This window comes from Ursus americanus, chromosome 23 (assembly GCF_024610735.1).
Source record: "Ursus americanus isolate L20-20 chromosome 23, mUrsAme1.1.p, whole genome shotgun sequence".
Lineage (NCBI taxonomy): Eukaryota > Metazoa > Chordata > Mammalia > Carnivora > Ursidae > Ursus > Ursus americanus.
In genome coordinates, this window is record NC_142149.1 from 43,264,044 (window position 1) to 43,285,352 (window position 21,309).

Here is a 21,309-nt window from a genome sequence, read left to right on the forward strand (position 1 = left end):
GGAGGAGAGCAAACAACAAAGTACAGCGGACGCTTGTGGGGGTGAAGGCTACACTGACTCTCTTCATTATGATGATGGCTGTACAGGTGTATACACATGCCAAAACTCACCAAACTGTACAGATTAGTACATGCACTTCATATGTCAATTATACCTCAATAAAGCTGGACAGTCTTTTAAAAAGTTGTATCTTTCAGAAATTTTCTAAAGATAGGCAAGTACACATACAGCATACTCCTCCTGTTTCACATGCAAGATTACGTATCTTATGTATCTTACTTTCCTCAGTTAACATATGCAGACATCTTTCTGTATTAGCAGAAATGGTTTAGCTCATTTTTTCTTAAGCAACATAGTGTACAGAGCAAGGATGTACCATGATCGATGGGCATTTAGGTTATTTCTAATTCGCTATAATGCTGAAATGGACATATTCTGCATATATTTGTGAGCATATATACAAGCGAAGGATGCATGTGTCTAAAACTTCCATTTACATTGTCAGATAATCCTCTAAGTCTCAGGGCACCTGGCTGGCTCAGTTGGCGGACCATACGACTCTTGATCTCAGGGTTGTAAGTTCGAGCCCCATGTTGGGTGTAGAGATTACTTAAAAATAAAATCTTAAAAAAAAAAGAAAAAAAAAAGTCACAGAATCTACATCAAACTGTTGGAATTAATAAATTAACAAGGTCATGGAATACAAGATAACATACAATAGTCAAAATTAAGTAGCAACAATATGAAAATGAAAAAATTTAAATACTCTTTAAAATAACATCAAAAAATTAAAAATGCAGGAATAAGGCCAACAAAAGGCATCAGACCTCTACAATGAAAACTACAAAACATTGAAAAAAAATTAATGATCTAAAGAAATGGGAGAAATATACTATGTTCATAGATCGAAAAGATGTAATTGGGGGCGCCTGGGTAGCGCAGTTGTTAAAGTGTCTGCCTTCGGCTCGGGCGTGATCCCGGCGTTCCGGGATCGAGTCCCACATCGGGCTCCTCCGCTGGGAGCCTGCTTCTTCCTCTCCCACTCCCCTGCTGTGTTCCCTCTCTGGCTGGCTGTCTCTCTGTCACATAAATAAATAAAATCTTAAAAAAAAAAAAAGATGTAATTGTGTAAAGACATTAATTCTTCTCAAATTTATGTCATAAAATGCTTATCAAAATCCCAGCAGGTTTTGCTGTTGCTGTTCTACTACTGAAATGGATAAGCCAATTCTAAAAACTATATGGATGGGGCGCCTGGCTGACACAGCGGTTAGGCGTTTGCCTTCGGCTCAGGGCGTGATCCCGGTGTTGTGGGATCGAGCCCCACATCAGGCTCCTCCACTAGGAGCCTGCTTCTTCCTCTCCCACTCCCCCTGCTTGTGTTCCCTCTCTCGATGGCTGTGTCTCTATCTCTGTCAAATAAATAAATAAAATCTTTAAAAAAAATAAAAATAAAAAATATATGGAAATGCAAAGAGCCAAGAATAACCAATGCAATCCTGAAGAACAAAAAGCTGGAGGACTCGCATTACCAGATACTGAACATACAGAGTTGCAGTGGCACGAAGACAGACAGAGCAATGAAACCATATGTGGTGCTGGCTCTTCTGAACATCCATACAGGGAAGTATTATTTTTAACATCTCCCTACTACCGTATACAAAACAAATTCTAGGTGACTCTAGGTCTAGATATGCTAGGTCAAACAATGCTTCCAGAAAAATAACATCTTGGGGTATGCAAATATTTCTTAAATAAAATATATAAAACACTTACCTTAAAGGAAAATATGGATAAATTAGACTACATTAAAATTAAGATGTTTGTCAAGACACCAAGATCATGAAAAAGTAGGGCATAGAATACAGAAGATAATTGCCGTGACAACTCCAAAACCATACTCTATTCCTAATATATAAAGATTTCCTACAATCAGTAAGAAAATGACAACTCGGGGCTCCTGGGTGGCTCAGTCATTAAGCGTCTGCCTTCGGCTCAGGGCGTGATCCCGGCGTTCTGGGATCAAGCCCCCATCAGGCTCCTCCGCTGGGAGCCTGCTTCTTCCTCTCCCACTCCCCCTGCTTGTGTTCCCTCTCTCACTGGCCATCTCTCTCTCTGTCAAATAAATAAAATCTTAAAAAAAAAAATGACAACTCAACAGAAAAACAGGCAAAGGTGGGTATTTAACAAAAGAGCACACCCAAATGTCCAGCAGACATATTTTAGTGTTCAGTCTCTTTAGTCATCAGGAAAATTCCAATTAAATCCAGAATGAGATTCCACAACATACCCACCAGAAGACTACAACTAAAAACAGTGACCATACCAAATGCCCATGAGGATGTGAGGCAACTAAAGATTCTCCTACATTGCTGGCAGGACTGTAAAACTGCACAACTACTTTGGAAAACTATTTTGCAATTACCTACCAAAGCTGAACATTATTCCCCACAACCCAGTAATTCCATTCTCAGGTAAATATGCAACACCGATGCATATACGTATATGCCAAAAGATATGTACAAGAATGTCCATAATATCATTATTGGTAACATCCCCAAACGGAGAATAACCCAGTGTCCATCGATAGAGTACATAGTGGTATACTAATACAACAGGATACTATATAACCATGAAAACCCACTATTATTACAGGCAACAACATGGAGTGATTGCACATAGTTTTGAGGGGGTAAATGCTGTATGATTCCTTTTATATCAAGTTCAAGAACAGGCAAAACTAAATGATGGCAATAATCGAGATACTGGTTTCAGGTGCAGGAGTAGGGGGTAATTACATGACTGAGAAGGGAACATGGGAGAGTCTTCTAGGATTCTGGTCTTGTTCTATTTCTTGATGTGAGTGATGGTTCAACAGTGTACTCCCTTTGTGGGAATTTACTAAGCTGTATGCTTTTGAAGTGTTTTCTTTATACTTGAATATAAAACTTAAAGAATACCAACAGTATGAGAATGTTTCTCCACATCCTCACAACAGATTATTCTATAAACCTGATCTTTGCCAATTAACGATTATAACTCTACCTAGGCAAAATTAGCATTTCTTAAATGTTCTGGCTTACATCTTCATGAGAACAAGGCTTACTGGGGGGGAAAATGCTCTTAAAGTTGTTCCTAGAATTCCATCAAAAGCAAATTCTGAGGGGACTCAGCAGTTACTGTGGCCTGTTATCATGGCTACAAATGTGCTATTTAACAGGAAAGAAGCCTTAGGTGCGGTAATAAACCCTATCCCAAACCTAGAAGCACCAGAATTTTAAATGGAAAAGGGTTTGGGAGAAGGAAACACGAGTGCCCATAGTTTCAGCACAAATGGAAGAATGGTCAATCGCAGCTTTGGAAGTAGCCCCTTGACAGGATACACACTGCGTACACACTCTTACTTCAATTATGAAAGAAGTAAATGTCCAAAAAGCAAGGCGCTTAAGGAAAACAAACCCTCCCTTACACAGCAGGCCTGTACATACAACCTGGCACAGTGAGCTGGTCCTACAAGAGTGTCAACCCAGGGTCTTCCCCAAAGTAGTGTAACTGAGATAGCACAGGGCCCGTTTCTTAAGGTGCATATTACAGCTTTTGAAAAGGAGTGTATCAGTTGTAAAACAGATGATCTCAGAAATGTTAAAATACACATTTTAGTCACTTTACAGAAACTATTTCAATGAAACACTGAGTTTTGATAAAGAGCAAAAAGGTAGAATGGCTTAACGGTTAAGAACACGGGCTCTGTAGTCCAACAAACCCAACTATGAATCCTGTTTGAATACGACTAGCTGTGTGGCTTTGGCCAAGCTCAACTTCTCCCTATCCATCATCCTATTTGTAAAATGCAGGTGACAACTCATTGAACTACTGAGCATTTACATGCTAGAGCACAGACACTGCTTAATAACGAGCACAGTGCTGGGGCACCCAGGTGGCTCAGCCAGTTAAGTGCCGGACAATGGCTCACGTCATAGTCTTAGGGTCCTGGGATCAAGCCCCACGTCTAGCTCCATGTTCAGTGGGGAGACTGCTTATCCCTCTCCTTCAGCCCCTCTCCCCTACGTGTTCGTGCTCTCTCAAATAAAAATCTTTAAAATCAAAAAAATTAGCACAGTGCGGGTACACAGCCAACACTGAATGTTAGCTAAGTATTAGTTATTCTATCAACTACAGGATTAGTAACTCAAATGATATATAAAACAAGATAGGGCTTGATATTGCTTAGCTGATTGGATCCAGAATCACTTCCTCTAAAAGCTCACAATTCTTTAATGACCCATCCTAGAATTTCACCAGTGACCCTTATTACTTGTTACAATTTTTAAAACAAAGCAAGATTCATCTTTAAAATGCCATCTCAGCATTTTATACCCTGGCTTAATTAATCCTGGACAGATCCTACTATCCTAGGATTAAGAGCAATAGCAGCTGATTTGGGATCTTACTGAACTCTCAAGTGGCATTTGTCTGAGGCAGAAGCCAAGTTAGATGCTTACATTTATTCCATCAAATTCCCCTTACGATGATCTAACTTAAAGTTCATTCTCATCTTCCTTGAAGAAGCAAAACGTAAGTTTGGATATTTGCTTTTCTGGCCACCAACCAGTTCCAGAACCCAAGCATGGGAACAGACACATTTACTGGGGCTTTCAACATCTTAAAAAACCTCTGGGTTTAAAACTTTTTTTCAAAGCAAAACACTAAGAATTGTAACAAACATAAATTGCAAATTGTAATAACTTGAGTTTCTACTGAAACAAACTGATTCTCAGAGCACTAAACAGAACCACCTTTTCAGACCACAGATAGGAGTGACGCTGTTCTTACAGGTCTGTCACCTTTCTGCAGTGTTCCCTGGTTGCCTGTCCTCCAATTTTTTTATAGGGATCTAAAGACCTGCACCAATCACCACAATCCTTCCCCAAGTGCCTTTAATGGTCCTCTGGGCGGCAAGTTCTTTTCTCTCCGTACTGAGACGGCCACGTTCTTGAGCACACTCACGGCATCCTGAGTTTGCCGAATACAGAAGTCCAACCACAGAGCCAACTAGAGAACTTTCACTAAACACATGCCTGTAACAACACAACTTGAAACAAATCACCTCCACAAGCCAGACTATTTTGTAAAAACATTACGCATGTGTTTGACTCTTCAAGTCCAGGCACTTGTGCATTAGTGTTTAGTGTGGGAGCGGACTGCAAAACCCTGAGTCCCATTATCTTTAAAAAATCTGATAGAGTTTTAAGAATTCCTTCCTTCAGTTTTGGACCTTGATGCAGCAGACATTTGGCCACTTTACTGTAAGAAAAAGAACAAATCAACCTGAAAATCTCTTGGACACAGCTCCACATCTCTCCAACTATCTAATGGAATAGCAAAACAATACAAAACAAAAAAAAACCTTGTTTATTCTAATTATGGGCATACACTACTAGGACACATCACTATTCTGTTAATTTCTTAAGTCTTTATTACTGAGAATTAAGCCAGGGTATACTTTTGGTGTCAACATCTCATTTGGCAATGAGTCAAGTATGGTACCGGAGCGGATACTCTCAACACACTGCTGACTGGGGGTGGGGAGGACGACAGGATGCTATAAAAGTGGAACAACCCCTTTGGAAGGAAGGAAAAGGGCAGTATTTATCAGTTTAAAAGTTATATTCTCTCCCACAGGAAATCTAGAAACGTATCATATAAATACACATGCAAATATTTAAGTGGAGACAGTTACAAGGATATTTAATGCAGCACCATTTATAATAGCAAGGCTGGAAACAATCTCAACGTCCAAAAGGAGTCACCTAGTTTAAAAAAAAATCAGGAGTACATCCATGTTACACAGTCACTCAAATTAGATCTACATGCCTGATACAGAATGGTCTATAATAACTAAACACCTACACACACTGATGTATACACTATTTCTGGAAGAAACTACTTAACAATGAGTGTCTCTAGTAAGGGGGGTGGCTCCACAGTTCTACCACGTGTACATGTACTACTGAGAATGAATCTAATTATTCTTTTCTGCTCCTGCCACTGACCTTTAGAAGTGGTGGTGGGGGTAAAGTAATTTTACTTCAGCCTAAGGAGGATTTTTCTGACACATTCAGCCTTATTTGGTTATACAATCCAAAATTCCAGGCTAGAAAATGATCCATATCACACCTTGCGTAAGTATGAGTTTGTACTTTAATGATTAAAATACATACCATGTTGCTATCTGGTTGAGAAGACAGGATAGTAATGAACTGACTTGGGTGTTCTTACTCAGTGTTCTTCGACAACCAGGTTACAGGTAAAAGTTTTTTTCTAAAAATACACATCATCTTTGGGAAACAGGAGTGACTGGTGGAAGAAGGGGGGGAATCTTTCCACATTCAGGCAAACAATACTGTCAATGTGTTTGGACTAGAGTTTATTTTAGAAAGATAAAGGATGGAGGCGCAGTAATATTTGGCATTTTTAATTTAGGTTTGTTTTATTTAAGTTTAATGTTAATTCCATGCTGTGTTTCAGTAAGAACAATACAGATTCTGTATCTGTGGCTCCAGTCAGATATCCAGTAGTACAAATTAGCTTCAAGTTACACATACTGAACAAAAGAGGTTGAGCGAGCGAAGGAGGGAAGGGGGGGCCCAAGGGGAAAGGGAAGGAGAAGAAACAAAGAATTGAACACGCATGCAGGCTTTTCCATACCACCTTCAATGCTAACCTGCTTTAGAGGGAGAGTAAAAGTAGGCAAGAATGAGCAGCCACGGATTGTTGAACTGTTACCAGCACCATGCTTTTCAGCAACATTTCAGCAGAGTTTGAAACACTTTTTACAGCAAAACCATTAACAACTCTCCAAACAATCTTAAACCACTTCAAGCTAACACCCAATTAATTTTAAACATTGGTATAAAATTCGATTTAAACAATTAGAAAAAGGAAAAATGATACCACAATGCCTCTATAGTGTGATTAACCTCTCTCTTAGATGCTTGCATCACCTAGAAGTCTAATGGCTTTTGAATGTAATTTCCATTTCTAATGGTAATCTTGCCACATCTGGCAGGAGACAATACAGTAATGCTGAAAAAGCCTCTATGCAGTCCTGTTAGTGTCTTAAAGAACCTAAAAGCTGGGACCAGTAAAATCCACAGAAATTCACTCTTGCCTTTAAGAACTTTTGAAAACTGTTTTCAAAAAGGAAAAAAAAAAAAACAAAAAAAAACAAAACAAAAACAAAAACAAAAAAACCAACAGGGCAGGAACCTAAATTCTGAGACCAAATGTAAAAGTCAGATTTGGTGGTTCTCAGTGACAATGGGGGAATTTCCAACGGGAGTGGGATGGGAAGGAATGGGGTGGTCAGAGATGGTTTCTCTTGTTGGCTTTTGTGTCTCACTGATTTTCATCTTCCACATCCTGCAGCGCTTCTTTATTCTGCTCTTCACCTGCAAAGAAGAATGAGTTAATTATTTTATGCTGACTAAATGAGACTGTTGTGGTAACAAAGAAAGGTATCATTCCAAGCATAGACTCCTTATATGTGCTATAATTGGTATTACACACAGACAGCCAAAGGACTTCTACCATCCTTGACACCCGAGATGCCTAAGCCAAGAAGTGCTGCTGGATCAAGGTCCTGAATGATCAATAGTCAGGATGAAAAAAACTGATGCATAGTAAAACTATTTTTATGCTAAATAAGCTCTTGAAAGTAGACAGCCAAGGTAACCGTATTATTAAATGATTTTCAAGCTTTCGTGTATATTTTGGGTCAAAATACTCTTTCTCAATAACCTCACCTCTTCAAGAATCAAGGGTACTTAATAGTTTTTTTTTTTGCTAAAATCTACCCACAAGCTCCATGTGAAATGCTTCAGTAGAGAACTGAGCAGTAAAATGCTCCAAAGTAGTTCTATAGTTTTAGAGGGAGGGTTCTGCTTTTTAAAGTGAGTTTACATTCTGTATCTTAGCCAGTCATACCAAACCATAAACCAGATTTCTTACTCCAGAGTGAAATGGCATGCTCAAAGTAAACCAGACCGCTGAGGTTATTAAAGAAGGGCATTTGGACCTGTTCTCTCATGCCATTTTTCTTTTCCCTTAAAACATGATGATTGGCCTGAGGAGTTTCAACTGCACTATGACATGCAACAGAAAGCCAGCCTATTCACTGGAGAATCATCTACCTATTAATAAGCATTAAATAAGTCAGCCATAATAAAGAAAGCATGCAGGCTTTTGCTAAAAAATAATGAAACAGGTAAAAGTTACATTCTTTTGTGCTTTAACAATTCACTACAATTCCTATGTAGTTAGTAGTTTGAATCAAAATAAATATCAATTAACTAATCCAACACCATTATGGTTCAGACAATCCATCCATTCATATTGCTTGTTAAATTACTTAATCAGGATGGACAAATGACACTAAGACAGGCTGCCTACCAACATAAAGCATTTAAACCGAGGAGTGCTTTTTAAATAGTCTGAAAGACCTTGGTATGATAAACAATGCTGTTACGGTAACAAGGATTAGGTAAACATAGTTTTAGACATTTTAAATTTTCTTCTCTGACAAAAATGTTTGATAGTGAAATGTGACTCTTAAAAAGTACGTAAAGTACATAAGGATTTTTGACTCATATATAGAAAAAGACATGCAATGAAAGACAAAAAAACCATTTACTGAGGAAGAAATGATGCACCACCCAATGGTTCCCAAAATAATGTATTCAAACTTAGGAAATGATAGGAACATTCACGCTCATTTTTAACAGCAATACACTGCCAAAATATGGTTAACAAACAACAATAAAGCACACTCTAATTCACTTATAAGCAACCATTAGATTTGCCAAAAGTTCCAAGTAACTTTGGCATAGAATATTGTCAGATGAGTCCCACCCAACCAGAGGTAGACAGGGGTAGCAGATCATAAATGTCTTATAGGTTTCACATCCTAGAATGTAGAACAGGCAGTTTTGTAAGCAAAAGGATGATGATATATGCAGGCATGATTAGTGAAGAACCAAAACTAAAAAGCAGAATTCGCTGTGCCATGATAATGACTTACAAAGTAGAGTTTTTAGGAAAGGAAGAGTTGGATTTTCCTTTAGGAATCTATATTGCAAGGAGAAAGGGAGGGAGAACAATCATATGAAAGCCACATTACAAGAAAAATAAACCGAGAGAGCAGGACAAAAGAAAACACCAATGATTTAGGGGAGTCAGATCTGGGTCTTTTTACTTTGTATAAACTTCACTCTACAAAGTATCTGTTCCTCTTACCTTTAAAAGGATGAAATAATATCCTCTTAAAAGGTATACAGAAGTGGGGGAAAAAGGTTTCTTTGGATATGTATTTCTTTGCCCGCTGTTTCCTGATTTTGGTGGGGGAAAGAAGGGAACAGGCAGAGAACACACACTTCCTTTCTATGGACTTGTGTATGAAACAGTCCTCTGAACACAGGTTAAGAGAAAAGGACTGAAATCAATTGATGAGAAAAAGTGGTAATGTTTATAAAGATGTTCCGACACAGACAGAAGTGAACATACTGTGCAGTTAAAAAAACATAAAAACATCTCAGTAAAAGCTAGGGAATTACATACACACTTCTTCCTTTAGAAACCCCTAATTCAAGTGTTTTTCAACACCATTTTTCATAATAAAATTAAAAAGGAGAAATGCTCAACTAAATGCTCAACTAAATCCAAACATCCTGGGAGACTGCCAATTTCATGACTGCAATTTTGCACAGATTCTAAGTCACAAAACCAATTTAATAAAACATGTAATACTATACCTTTTAGGAAACTGGCAAATAAATTACTAGTACCCACAACAATTTGTAAATTCAGATAATTTAATTTTACTAAAATGTCCAGAAACTACTTGAATTTTTCACTGTTAAACCTGTTTCATAATTTTACCATAAAGCTCTTAAATGAAAATTAGTCTGTTTCAACCAAATTTAATCAACTGTCTGAACAAAGTGATGAGAACTGAAGCAAATGGATTTTACTAGATTTAAATTAAACTGTTAACAGGATTAAAGAGCAATCTATACTGAAATGTAATAAAACATCTCTGTACAAAGAACGTTCACAACTATGTAAAGCAGTTTCAAGAAAATAGCCTATCATAAAAGGCAATCTATTTCACAATATGTTTGATAACCAAGAGAAAAAATTCTTCGGTTCTATGTAAAAACAAAATGACATATAGTTTACTTTGATTAACCAATTATTGGTTACCAGTGATAATTTATAAGAGTAGCATTAGAAAATATAAACATTTAGTTTTATAATCTAGCAAGTTTAGTTACAGAAGGTGGCATGAAATGTCTAAAAAAAGCAATGTTTCTAACCCAGGTCACCTTCTTTGTTATTTTCACCCTCAGAAAAATGCTCCCAGAAGTCATAGGGGTATATACCTTAACTGAGGTCAATCCCGCTTACCAAACTCTCCACATGTTTTCCTTTTATCCCCTCAGACAGGCAGAGAGATACTAGTCTTCTCTGAGCTGAGGGTGACTGTGAAGAGTCCACAGCTGTTTGGCCATTCTTCTGAGTAGTTATTGTTTAGAATGCAAAAGAATGTTAAAGCTGGAAGGAACCTCAAGTCATTAGTTCAGAGATGGTAAATTGGTTTTGAGTCCCACAGACTGGTAGCGATTGCCCAAAGTGCTGTGTTGGAAGTAATTTGTAGCTCCATCTGGCTTTGTTGGGTAAGTGTGCAAGTAGGTCACACGTGCCACATATCTCAAGCCAACCCTAGTCAAATACCTAAATATTTCATAATGCTAGTTAGCACTAAAGTTAAGTCACCTAATTCTCACTTTAGGACCTAAGGAAGTCTAAAATCTGACTCTATCCTTCCAGAGCAAGGAAACTTACAACACACATGCCCGGAAAACCCACTTTCAGAGGTACATTTAAGAAGAACAATGCTTCCAAAGAGTCCAGCATGCTGGCTTGAACAACAGACATAGCTAGCCTCAAGCAACACAACATATGCTTCGGTTTGGGTAATATACTCTTAAAGGATCTGTAACTAAAACCGACAAACTTCTTACTTCCCATACCACCACCACCAACCGTAAAGCTATCTCATAAAATGGCCACATCACTAGTTTTTGCGCCCCGTGTCCTCCCCCCACCACTCTTCAATGATCTATCATGGATTAAAAGGATTCTTTGGAATAAGTAGAATAAAACCTCCTTTAAAATCAACAATTATGACAAATTTGGGCATTCAGAATAAATATTAACCCCCATCACAAGACTGAGTTTTGTAAAATACTATTTATAACTAAAAACAAACAACAACAAAACAAGAGATTATACCAGACCTCTTAGGTAAGGACTAAGGGCAGAACATTCCATTTGCTCTATAAAATCCAGAGACAAACAAGTTCCTTCTTTAAAGATTTCCAGAGAAGATGATTCATAAATATTTACTGACACCATCTAGTTTTAACCTGAGGTTACCAGTCAGCCAAAGCAGTGATCATGACATTCAAATACAACTACTTAAGTAAATCCCTAAAATTCAATCTGAGAAAGATAAAAGGAGCTGCTTCCTGCCTCCACCTTCCAAAACACAGTGAGAGAAGCAAACCAAGTTTAGCAAACATTAGAGACAAAACTTTTAAATCTTCGAATAAAAAAAGACCCCCTTTTCCAAACAAGTCTTTTACATTATCATCGTATAGCCCCAAATGGAAAACTGTACTTTGAGATCATCTGCTGTAAAGGTAATAATTAAAATTCAATAGTTTGGAGGATAGGCTGAGTCTAAACTGTAGCTTAATATGAAGAAATACCAAGGAATTCCTAAGAGTAAAAAGACTCAACAAATTAGAGATGCATTTAACTTTGGAGTTTCCTTACCATCACCCTGCATGTCTGAAGTCCATAGTGTCAGATTATCACGTAACAACTGCATGATAAGCGTAGAGTCCTTATAGCTTTCTTCACTCAGCGTATCCAGTTCTGCAATTGCGTCATCAAAAGCTGCTTTTGCCAACCTAAAAGTATTTACATAAATATATTATAAAAACAAGCCCCAAAACAGAAATGACACATTAGAAATCATTCTTTTTCTTCAGTTATCCTACAGTCTGTAATAGTGACACTGAGTATCTTGGCTTTAAATACTGAAATAAAGGAAAAACAGATATAACTGATGAAAATTAACTCTTTAATTTTGTAGTCTAGCACATGGAGGCAGGAAAATTTTTAGAGCACTGTTTTGTTTTGTTTTTTTAAACAAACATCCCAAGGTAGAGCTCAAACTCATACCTAGAGATCAAGAGTCGCATGCTCTATTGACCGAGTCAGCCAGGCATCCAAGAGCACCATTTCTTACCAGGCTTTTGACAAGTCTATCAGGAAACAGAATATACAGACCAAATTCGATCCTGACCCACCACGAAAATTATGCATAATAAAAGTATTACCAAGTTCCAGTCAACAGCTCACTTTTTTAATTTAAAAAGATGAAATGTTGGACAGCCCAGTTTAATTACAAAGAATTTAATATTAACGGGGAAAAAAAGGCAATACAGAACCCACGGAAATGTGATATATAAGCTATCTGCTAGAATTGAAAAGAAACAAAATCAACGTTTACTGGGTATGGTGTTGGTGTAGGATGAACACCAAGTGATGCGGGACACCAGTGGAAAAACAGAACAAAGGAAAGAAACACTCTCGGTCCACAATGAACATCTAGGAATAGAGACGACTGATACATAAAACTATTTTAAAACAAGTATGAAGTGCTACTCTGGAGAAAGTACTCAAGAAACCCTAGAGGACGAGGAAGTCAAATACGAACTCATCTTAAAGGGTAGGAGAAAAGCATGAATGGAATACTAAAAATTAAAGCAAATTCATAGGGGCGCCTGGGTGGCTCAGTCAGTTAAGCGTCTGCCTTTGGCTCAGGTCCTTGGGATCATGGGATCAGGCCCCGTATCGGGCTCCCTGTTCATTGGGGAGCCTGCTTCTCCCTCTCCCTGTGCTGCTCCCCCTGCTTATGTTCTGTCAAATAAATAAATAAAATCTTTTAAAAAATAAAGCAGATGCGTAAGAGCAAAGGCATGCAGAAGAGGAGAAGACTTAAATCGAAGTGATATGTGGGACAGCTGGACTGGAGAATGACAATGAAAGATCCAATCAATACTATCAGCTGAACAGATAGCTATTAACTTCTTCAGTTAAGACCTGTACCTGTTTAGACAAACTCAACTGGGAATTTAGAATGTTTTTAGATGAATAAATAATGGTTTGCATGTAAACGAATCCACCTCCCATCAGGAAAAATCTCTCCTTTCAGCTCTCCTTCCAATCTGATTCCTATATACTCAAAGAAGACTCTAAGTTATTAACAACAAATACATTATTCCAATTATAGGAGGCACCTAAAATAGGCAAATTCACAAAGACAAAGCAGAGATTAATGGGGGCAGAGGTAGGGGATCTGGAGAATTACTGGGTAGTGGTTAATGTATTTCAGGTGATGAAAAAGTTTTGGAAATATCTTAGTGGTGACAGTTACACAGTACTGTGGGTGTATTTAATGCCAATCAACTATACAACTTAAAAATGGTTAGAATGAGGGGCGCCTGGGTGGCTCAGTCAATTAAGCGTCTGATTCTTGATTTCGGCTCAGGTCATGACCTCAGGGTCATGGGATCAAGCCCCACGTCCAGTTCTACGCTGCTGGAGATTCTCTCCTTCTGTCCCCCCATTTACTTACTCTAATTATAATAATCTTTAAAAAAAAAAAAAAAGGTTAGAATGATAAACTTCATGTTGTATTTTACAATAATTTTTACAAGTAAAAAGCTATGTACATAGAGCTAGCTAGCTCTTAAATTTCTATTTGTATCAAAAATTGGGAGCAATCTAAAATATATATAAATGCGGGAATTAACATACGAAGACGGAGAACTGGTCATCTTAAAATAGAAAATACAAAATACGTACACTAAGAGCATAACTACATTAACATGCCTACAAAGACTAAAACATAATATAAAAAAAAATTCCATTATAATTCCACTCTCCCACTAACAAGTTAAAAATTCTACCTACCACCAAAAATTTTCCCCATCAACATAATGCAAAACTGCTATCCTAGTGAACTGAGACAGGGTGCGTCTTAATATCAAACCAGTTTCATTAAGAGCCAAAAGAATTCTCTGTTACATGGCCAAGGCGGCAAAAGCAATCCCAGAAAACAAGACAATTCTCTTTTGTAACTTTTTCCACTTTCACAGTGAGAGTTTTTGTTTCTCTTCCATGACTTACCTGCAGGCACGGTCGGGGGAATTAAGAATTTCATAGTAGAATACGGAAAAGTTGAGAGCAAGACCTAAGCGAATTGGATGCGTGGGTGGAAGTTCTGTCATTGCAATATCACTAGCAGCTTTATAAGCCACTAGGCTGTTCTCCGCAGCCTCCTTCCTGTCATTTCCTGTGGCAAATTCAGCCAGATACCTGTGGTAGTCCCCTTTCCTAAAACAAAACAAAATAAAACAAATAGAATTAGGTAAAATACTTTTTAAGTGAAAGTAAACTGTTAAAATTTTGTAATCTATAAAATGAAATATGTGACAAAAATATATTTAATAATTAACATGGATACTTCAATAATTTCACAGTCTCTTTCACCAAAGACTGACTATTCACCAAAGACTGACTAGTCTATTCAGCTTTCCTCCTCAAAGTTCAGAATACCAAGTATAAGCAAAATCCTAGAGAAATCAACTGGAAAGCCTAAAAAATCAACAAATTTTTGTTGATAGATGATAGAATTAAACATAAAAAAGTGGTTCCAAAAATGGCATTGACAGTTTGTGAAGTAAAACTTCTACATAAAATGTTAAGACTGAACTATGTAATACTATGTAATACAGTGCTACAGCTGATGGGTAACTCCACACAAAACCAAATGCAAACAGATAAAACCTAGTACTCTTACAGTAAATAGTCTTACCATCTTAAATGCAACAATTGTTCACTAGCAGTGAATATGCAAATGAGTACTCAAAAATTAAGTTTTAAAAATCATTCCTCCCATGTAACTACCCTTCTAACATTAAACAACTGTTCTTAAATAAAAGCTGAACACCTACACAAAAGAAGTGATAATTCTAAGGGGGCCAACATTTAATCTGACATTTTCCCTTCTAGTATAGAACCTACATTTTATAATAGAAAACCTTGGACTCGCCAGTGTTAGCTGCTGGAATGAGGTGTTTGTCCAGTACATCCAGAATGTCACAACAGATTAACTTTAGCTCAGTCTCAACCTGAAAAAAAAAAAGTCAAAAATTGTTTAAGTCTAAGAAATTACATAAATTATGACACATTCTCCCTCTAGTTTTGAGAAGAGAGCCACAGTAAACATAATACACATCTCTCTCCAAAACTTCTTCCCCACTCTTGATATAAAAGCAGAGAAAAGTTGTCTCCGGGTTATAGAAATTATCTTCTTTCTACATGCTGTTAGTTTAGTGCTTTAAAAAAAAAAAAAAAAAAAGGCCAAAAAAAACCCCACCACCACACAGAGACACCTGGCTGGCTCAGTTGGTGGAGCATGTGACTCTTGGTCTCACCGTTGAGATCAAGCCCCGCACTGGGTGTAGACATTACTTAAAAATAAAATCTTAAAAAGAAAAAAAAAAAAAAAAAAAAAAGAGGAAGAGGGAGAGAGAGAGAGAGAGAGAGAAATACCCCCAAGCCAACAACCTCATGATTCAGCTACATAACTGAGAGTAACACTAATTACCAAGTGCTGTACATTTATATTAATTAGCATATTTAATGAGGTATAGACTATGTCTCCATTTACATGGGGAAACAAAGATTATGGTATTTGGCCAAAAATCACCAACTTAAAGAACTTCAAGAGGGACAGCTAGGATTTGAACCCAGACAAGCTTAGTCTAAAGCCTAAGGTCACAGTTTATAAGGGACAGAATAAAAATTCAAACCCGGGTACAGTCTGCCTCCAATGCTCATGTTCCTAACCACTACTATACCCAATAGCCAATCACTCTAGTGGCTGAGATCCATCAGTTATGGCACCAAAAATCTGTACACTGAAGTAAATATTGCCACTTATCTAAAATTTATCACACTAAAAATGCATACCACCACCAAAGACACATATATATCCTGTTCTCTATTTTTCATTAATTCACGGTGACACTGCTGAACCTTTCCAAATTCTTCTTATGCCCTCTGGAACCTTCTTTCCATTGTAAAGAATTGCCCCATTCTCTCTTCTCCTATAATCTCATCCTTATCCTAGGTTAAACTAGCTCTTTCCTGAATAACTACCTCCCTTGTGGCTTTTCAAGTGGCAACTACTGTAGGACTAAGACAACTTCTTTTTTTTTTTAAGATTCTATTTATTTATTTGACAGAGAGAGAGACAGCCAGTGAGAGGGAACACAGGCAGGGGGAGGGGGAGTGGGAGTGGAAGAAGCAGGCTCCCAGTGGAGGAGCCTAATGTGGGGCTCGATCCCAGGACTCTGGGATCACGCCCTGAGAGCCGAAGGCAGACGCTTAACGACTGAGCCACCCAGGCGCCCCTAAGACAACTTCTGAATTCTCCTAGCTCCCCACTGACTCAATATGACTGGCTGCTATTACTCCGAACAGCTCCTCTTTGGAAGCTCATCCTCTATGTTCTAATTTCTAAGAATCTGTCATCAGTGGATCTCTACAGGCCTTTCATCCATATTCACAGCCTACCTCTCCAATTCCCAGTATCACACCCATGTTCCTTTCAACACAGTTCCTTGATCTCAACTCCATGACCTTTTTTCTCAATATCCCTGTGTTGTTCTATCCAAGAAGTCTTAAATTCTTTTTCACTACTGGACCGTAACTTACATTTTACTTTTTTTTTTTTTTAAGATTTTATTTATTTATTTGACAGAGAGAGAGACGGTGAGTGAGGGAACTCAACCAGAGGGAGCGGGAGAGGGAGAGGCAGGCTTCCCGCTAGGCAGAGAGCCCGACGCGAGGCTTGATCCCAGGACCCTGGGATCAGGACCTGAGCTGACGGCTGTTGCTTAATGAATGAGCCACCCAGGCACCCCCCTTTTTTACTTCCTTTATTCCTGTTATTCCTACTTAGGGACACATCAAGACACCAGCCTCTTGAATCTTTCTTCTTCCCCCAATTTACCAGTCCCTCTCTTTGCTTCTTGCTTCCTTTCCTACTTAATCCAAATCCCACAATTCAGCACCAACTTCTCTCTCTTCAGCACTTTTAACTTTTTTTTTTTTTTTTAAAGATTTTGTTTATTTGACAGAGAGAGAGAGAGACAGCAAGAGAGGGAACACAAGCAGGGGAAGTGGGAGAGGGAGAAGCAGGCTTCCCGCTGAGCAGGGAGCCTGATGCGGGGCTCAATCCCGGAACGCTGGGATCATGAACTGAGACGAAGGCAGATGCTCAACGACTAAGCCACCCAGGCACCCCTAACTTTCTCATTTCATCATCCTGCTGAGACACCAAACTTTTCTACTGACAATCCACATTCTTGTTCCAACATACTTGAGGTTAATGGACAGACTAATATCCTTGTATGTGACCCCAGGTATGTTAATCAATTACTCAGAACCTTAGTTTCCCCACCTATAGAGTAGAACAATAACCTATTCTTTACAGGGTCATTTAAATAAACACCCTACTTTGCACAATTATATGTACTAATATCTCCCCACTCAAAACTGTGTGCAACAGAGGTAGAGATAATTAATAAGTGTAGTTTCTGGAGACGCGTGGGTGGCTTATCGGTTAAACATCCTGCTTTCGGCTCAGGTCATGATCCCACGGTCCTGGGATCGAGTTCTGCATCAGGCTCCTTACTTGGCAGGGACCCTGCTTCTCCCTCTGCTTGCCACTCCCCCTGCTTGTGCTCTCTCTCACAAATAAAATCCTTTAAAATAAAAATGTAGTTTGTTTTTCTTCTCCCTACCAATTTCACTCCCTGTGCTACTTCATGAGTCTTCCTGTAATTTCCCTCACCGTATTCTAAATGTGTTTACATATGCCTATCTCTTCCACCAGGATGAGTTTCTCAGCGTAGTCCTAATGACATTTTGGGCCAGACAATTCTTTGTTGTGTAGTGCTGTCCTATGCACAACAGGATATAGAGCAAGCAGCATTCCTGTCTCTAACTACTGGATGCCAGTAGCACCCTTCAAGTTGTGACAGCTGAGAATGTCTTCAAAGGGGGCGCCTGCTTCTCTCTCTCTCACCCCCCCCCCCGCTTGTGTTCCCTCTCTCGCTGCCTGTCAAATAAATAAAATCTTTAAAAAAAAAAAAAAAAAAAAAGGAATGTCTTCAAAGATTGCCAAGTGTTCTCTGAGGAGCAAAATCACCTCTGGTCGGAAACCACTGACTAGATCAATGGCTACTGTACTTTTCTGACCAAAACCCACAGTAAGAAAAATTACATACATTTATATAACATCTGAAACAATAACTTCATGAAATTTCCAATGCCCTCTAACATTTTCTATTCTATTAAAAAAAAAAAAGGACGAGACTGAGCCTCCATAAGGACAGTAACGTATATTTGTCTCATCTTTCTCCCCATAGCACTTAGCAAACTGTGTGGTTCATAAGAGGTACAAAAATACTTGCTAAATTCTTTGCTAAATTCTCGTGAATGGTAATTTCAAGTCACTCAATGAAGCATTTTGCAGCTAACTACAACAAGAACAAAGATCAAATTAGTTCTCTACTTGTGTGGTGTTTAAAACTGAACACCCTCTGCAGCTTCCAGGGAAAAATTCTTCACGTCTTTCCTGAAACATTGTATAGCCTGTATTTCCTAATACAGGTTAAGTAAAAAATGCAAATCCATTGAAATATAAAATGTTATCACACATGTATACAACACATGTGTACTAGGCTGTGATCTAAAATGTCCAAAACCGGGGCAGCTGGGTAGCTCAGTCAGTCAAGCATCTGCCTTCAGCTCGGGTCATGATCCCAGGGTCCCGGGATGGAGCCCCATGTCAGGTTCCCCGCTCAGTGGTAAGCCTGCTTCTCCCTCTGCCCCTCCCCCGGCTCATGCGCTCTCGCTCTCAAATAAATAAATCTTACAAAACATAAAAAATGTCCAAAACCTAGGGCCCCTAGCTGGTTTAGTCAGAAAGAGCATGAGACTCCTGATCTTGAGGTCATGAGTTCAAGCCCCACACTGGGTGTAGAGATTAAATAAATAAAACTTCAAAATAAAATGTCCAAACGCCAAGAAGGCATCTTTCTTTAAAGATGTCTAGGATATGATAATCTCACCATTTGCCGATATTCCCGAATCATTTTTAGTTTGTCTTCTCCTCCCTTGTTTTCTTCTTTCTGTTCAATGCTGCTGATTATTCTCCAGGAAGCTCTTCTGGCTCCAATCACATTTTTATATGCAACAGATAGGAGGTTTCTTTCTTCAACTGTCAGCTCCACATCCATCCCCGCCACTTTCTTCATTGATTCCACCATTTCTATAAAGGAAAAGAAAGATCAGACCTTACAAAGTAAGTTTTGTTACACAATATCCCTTCACAGGTCTTTTTTTTCTGTCAAGCTAGTGTAAAAAGGCAAGAATTTTAACATACAATCATTGAAACTAAGAATATGAGTAGGGGTGCCTCGGTAACTCAGCTGGTTGGGCATCCGCCTTTGGCTCGGGTCATGATCCCGAGGTCCTGGGATGGAGCCCCGTGCTGCTCCCCACTCAGTGGGGAGTCTGCTTGTCCCTCTCCCCCTGCCCCTTCTCTCAAACAAATAAATGAAATCTTTTAAAAAATGAGTAAAAAACTAAAAACATGTAAAAGAAAGTAAACTAAAAGCCTGGAACAAGAGAATCTGTAATAAAAGATGTATGGAATCAAAACTTCATATAGTACCTACTGTAATTCACAGCATGGTTTGGAACGACCTATCTCATTAAATAAGGGAACTGGGGGGGCACCTGTGTGGCTCAGATAGTTAAGCGTCTGCCTTCGGCTCAGGTCATGATCCCAGGGTCCTGAGATCAAGCCCCGTGCCTTGAGCAGGGAGCCTGCTTCTCCCTCTCCCTCTCTGCTGCTCCCCCTGCTTGTGCTCTTCCACTCTGTCAAATAAATACAATCTTTAAAAAAAATTAAATAAAATAAAAAATAAGGGAACTAGGAAAGGACACCTGCCCATTTCTTGGTACAAATAACTGAGCTGGCAGTTTACACAAATATTAAAAAGTTACAGGCTCCAGGCACGTCTAGGTGGCACAGTTGGTTGGTTCTCCGACTCTTGGTTTCGGTTCAGGTTGTGATCTCAGGGTGGTAAGACCAAGCACCGCACTAAGCAAGGGAGTCTGCTTGTTTCTCTTTCCCTCTCCTTCTGCCCCTTACCCCCGCCCCACCATTCTCTAAAATAAATAAATCTTAAAAAAAAAAAAAAAAAAGGTTATAGGCTCTAAAATGTATTTTCTTACAAATAAATTATTTCCCAAGTAAATACGAATAAACTGTATTACAAAGTCATGGGAGGAAAGAGCATTCATACAGCAAACATACACATTTGAGCATTTGGTTAATCACAAACACAAACAAACTTACCTTTGGATGTTTCCATCCTTCCTCCTTTAGAAGGAAAACTGTCCACCCTCCTATGAATTCAATTCATCAGCAAAACTTTTGATGGTTCCTATTTATTACCACTAGGTGGCGACCAAAGAAAGGGACCCAGATAAATCTTAGGAGATCCCCAAGTAAAGGAAAAAATAGGTAGCATAATGCCCATGAGGGGACCCTGGGTGGCTCAGCTGGTTAAGCATCTGACTCTTTTTTTTTTTTTTTTAAAGATTTTATTTATTTATTTGACAGAGATAGAGACAGCCAGCGAGAGAGGGAACACAAGCAGGGGGAGTGGGAGAGGAAGAAGCAGGCTCACAGCGGAGGAGCCCGATGTGGGGCTCGATCCCATAACGCCGGGATCACGCCCTGAGCCGAAGGCAGACGCTTAACCGCTGTGCCACCCAGGCGCCCCAGCATCTGACTCTTGATCTCAGCTCAGGTCTTGATTTCAGGGCCATGAGTTCAAGCCCCACACTGGGTGTGGAGCCTGCTTAAAACAAGGGGCACCTAGGTGGCTCAGTCAGTTAAGCGTCTGACTCTTGATTTCATCTCAGGGTCGTGCCCTGAGATCGAGGTCTCTCCCTCTGCACGTGTGCTCGCTTGTGCGCGCTGATAAATAAATCTTTTTAAAAACCTTTAAAAAAAATAAAACAATG

The 21,309-nt window shown here is 38.9% G+C and overlaps 1 protein-coding gene across 2 annotated transcripts in view; it reads right to left on the reverse strand.

Annotated features, from left to right (window-relative positions):
• Positions 1-6,459: 6,459 nt before the first annotated feature.
• Positions 6,460-21,309, reverse strand: part of YWHAE (tyrosine 3-monooxygenase/tryptophan 5-monooxygenase activation protein epsilon) — a 53,030-nt gene continuing 38,180 nt past the window's right edge. Inside the window, exons 2-7 of one of the 2 annotated variants that reach the window (XM_045773130.2) lie at positions 19,341-19,540; positions 15,220-15,326; positions 14,323-14,529; positions 11,899-12,035; positions 9,080-9,126; positions 6,460-7,451 (exon numbers count right to left, since the gene is read on the reverse strand). In XM_045773130.2, the coding sequence (XP_045629086.1) occupies positions 9,119-9,126; positions 11,899-12,035; positions 14,323-14,529; positions 15,220-15,326; positions 19,341-19,540 (659 nt within the window). In that variant the 3' untranslated portion in view covers positions 6,460-7,451; positions 9,080-9,118. The remainder of the gene's footprint in view (positions 7,452-9,079; positions 9,127-11,898; positions 12,036-14,322; positions 14,530-15,219; positions 15,327-19,340; positions 19,541-21,309) is intronic. The other variant, XM_045773128.2, reaches the window with a different exon arrangement.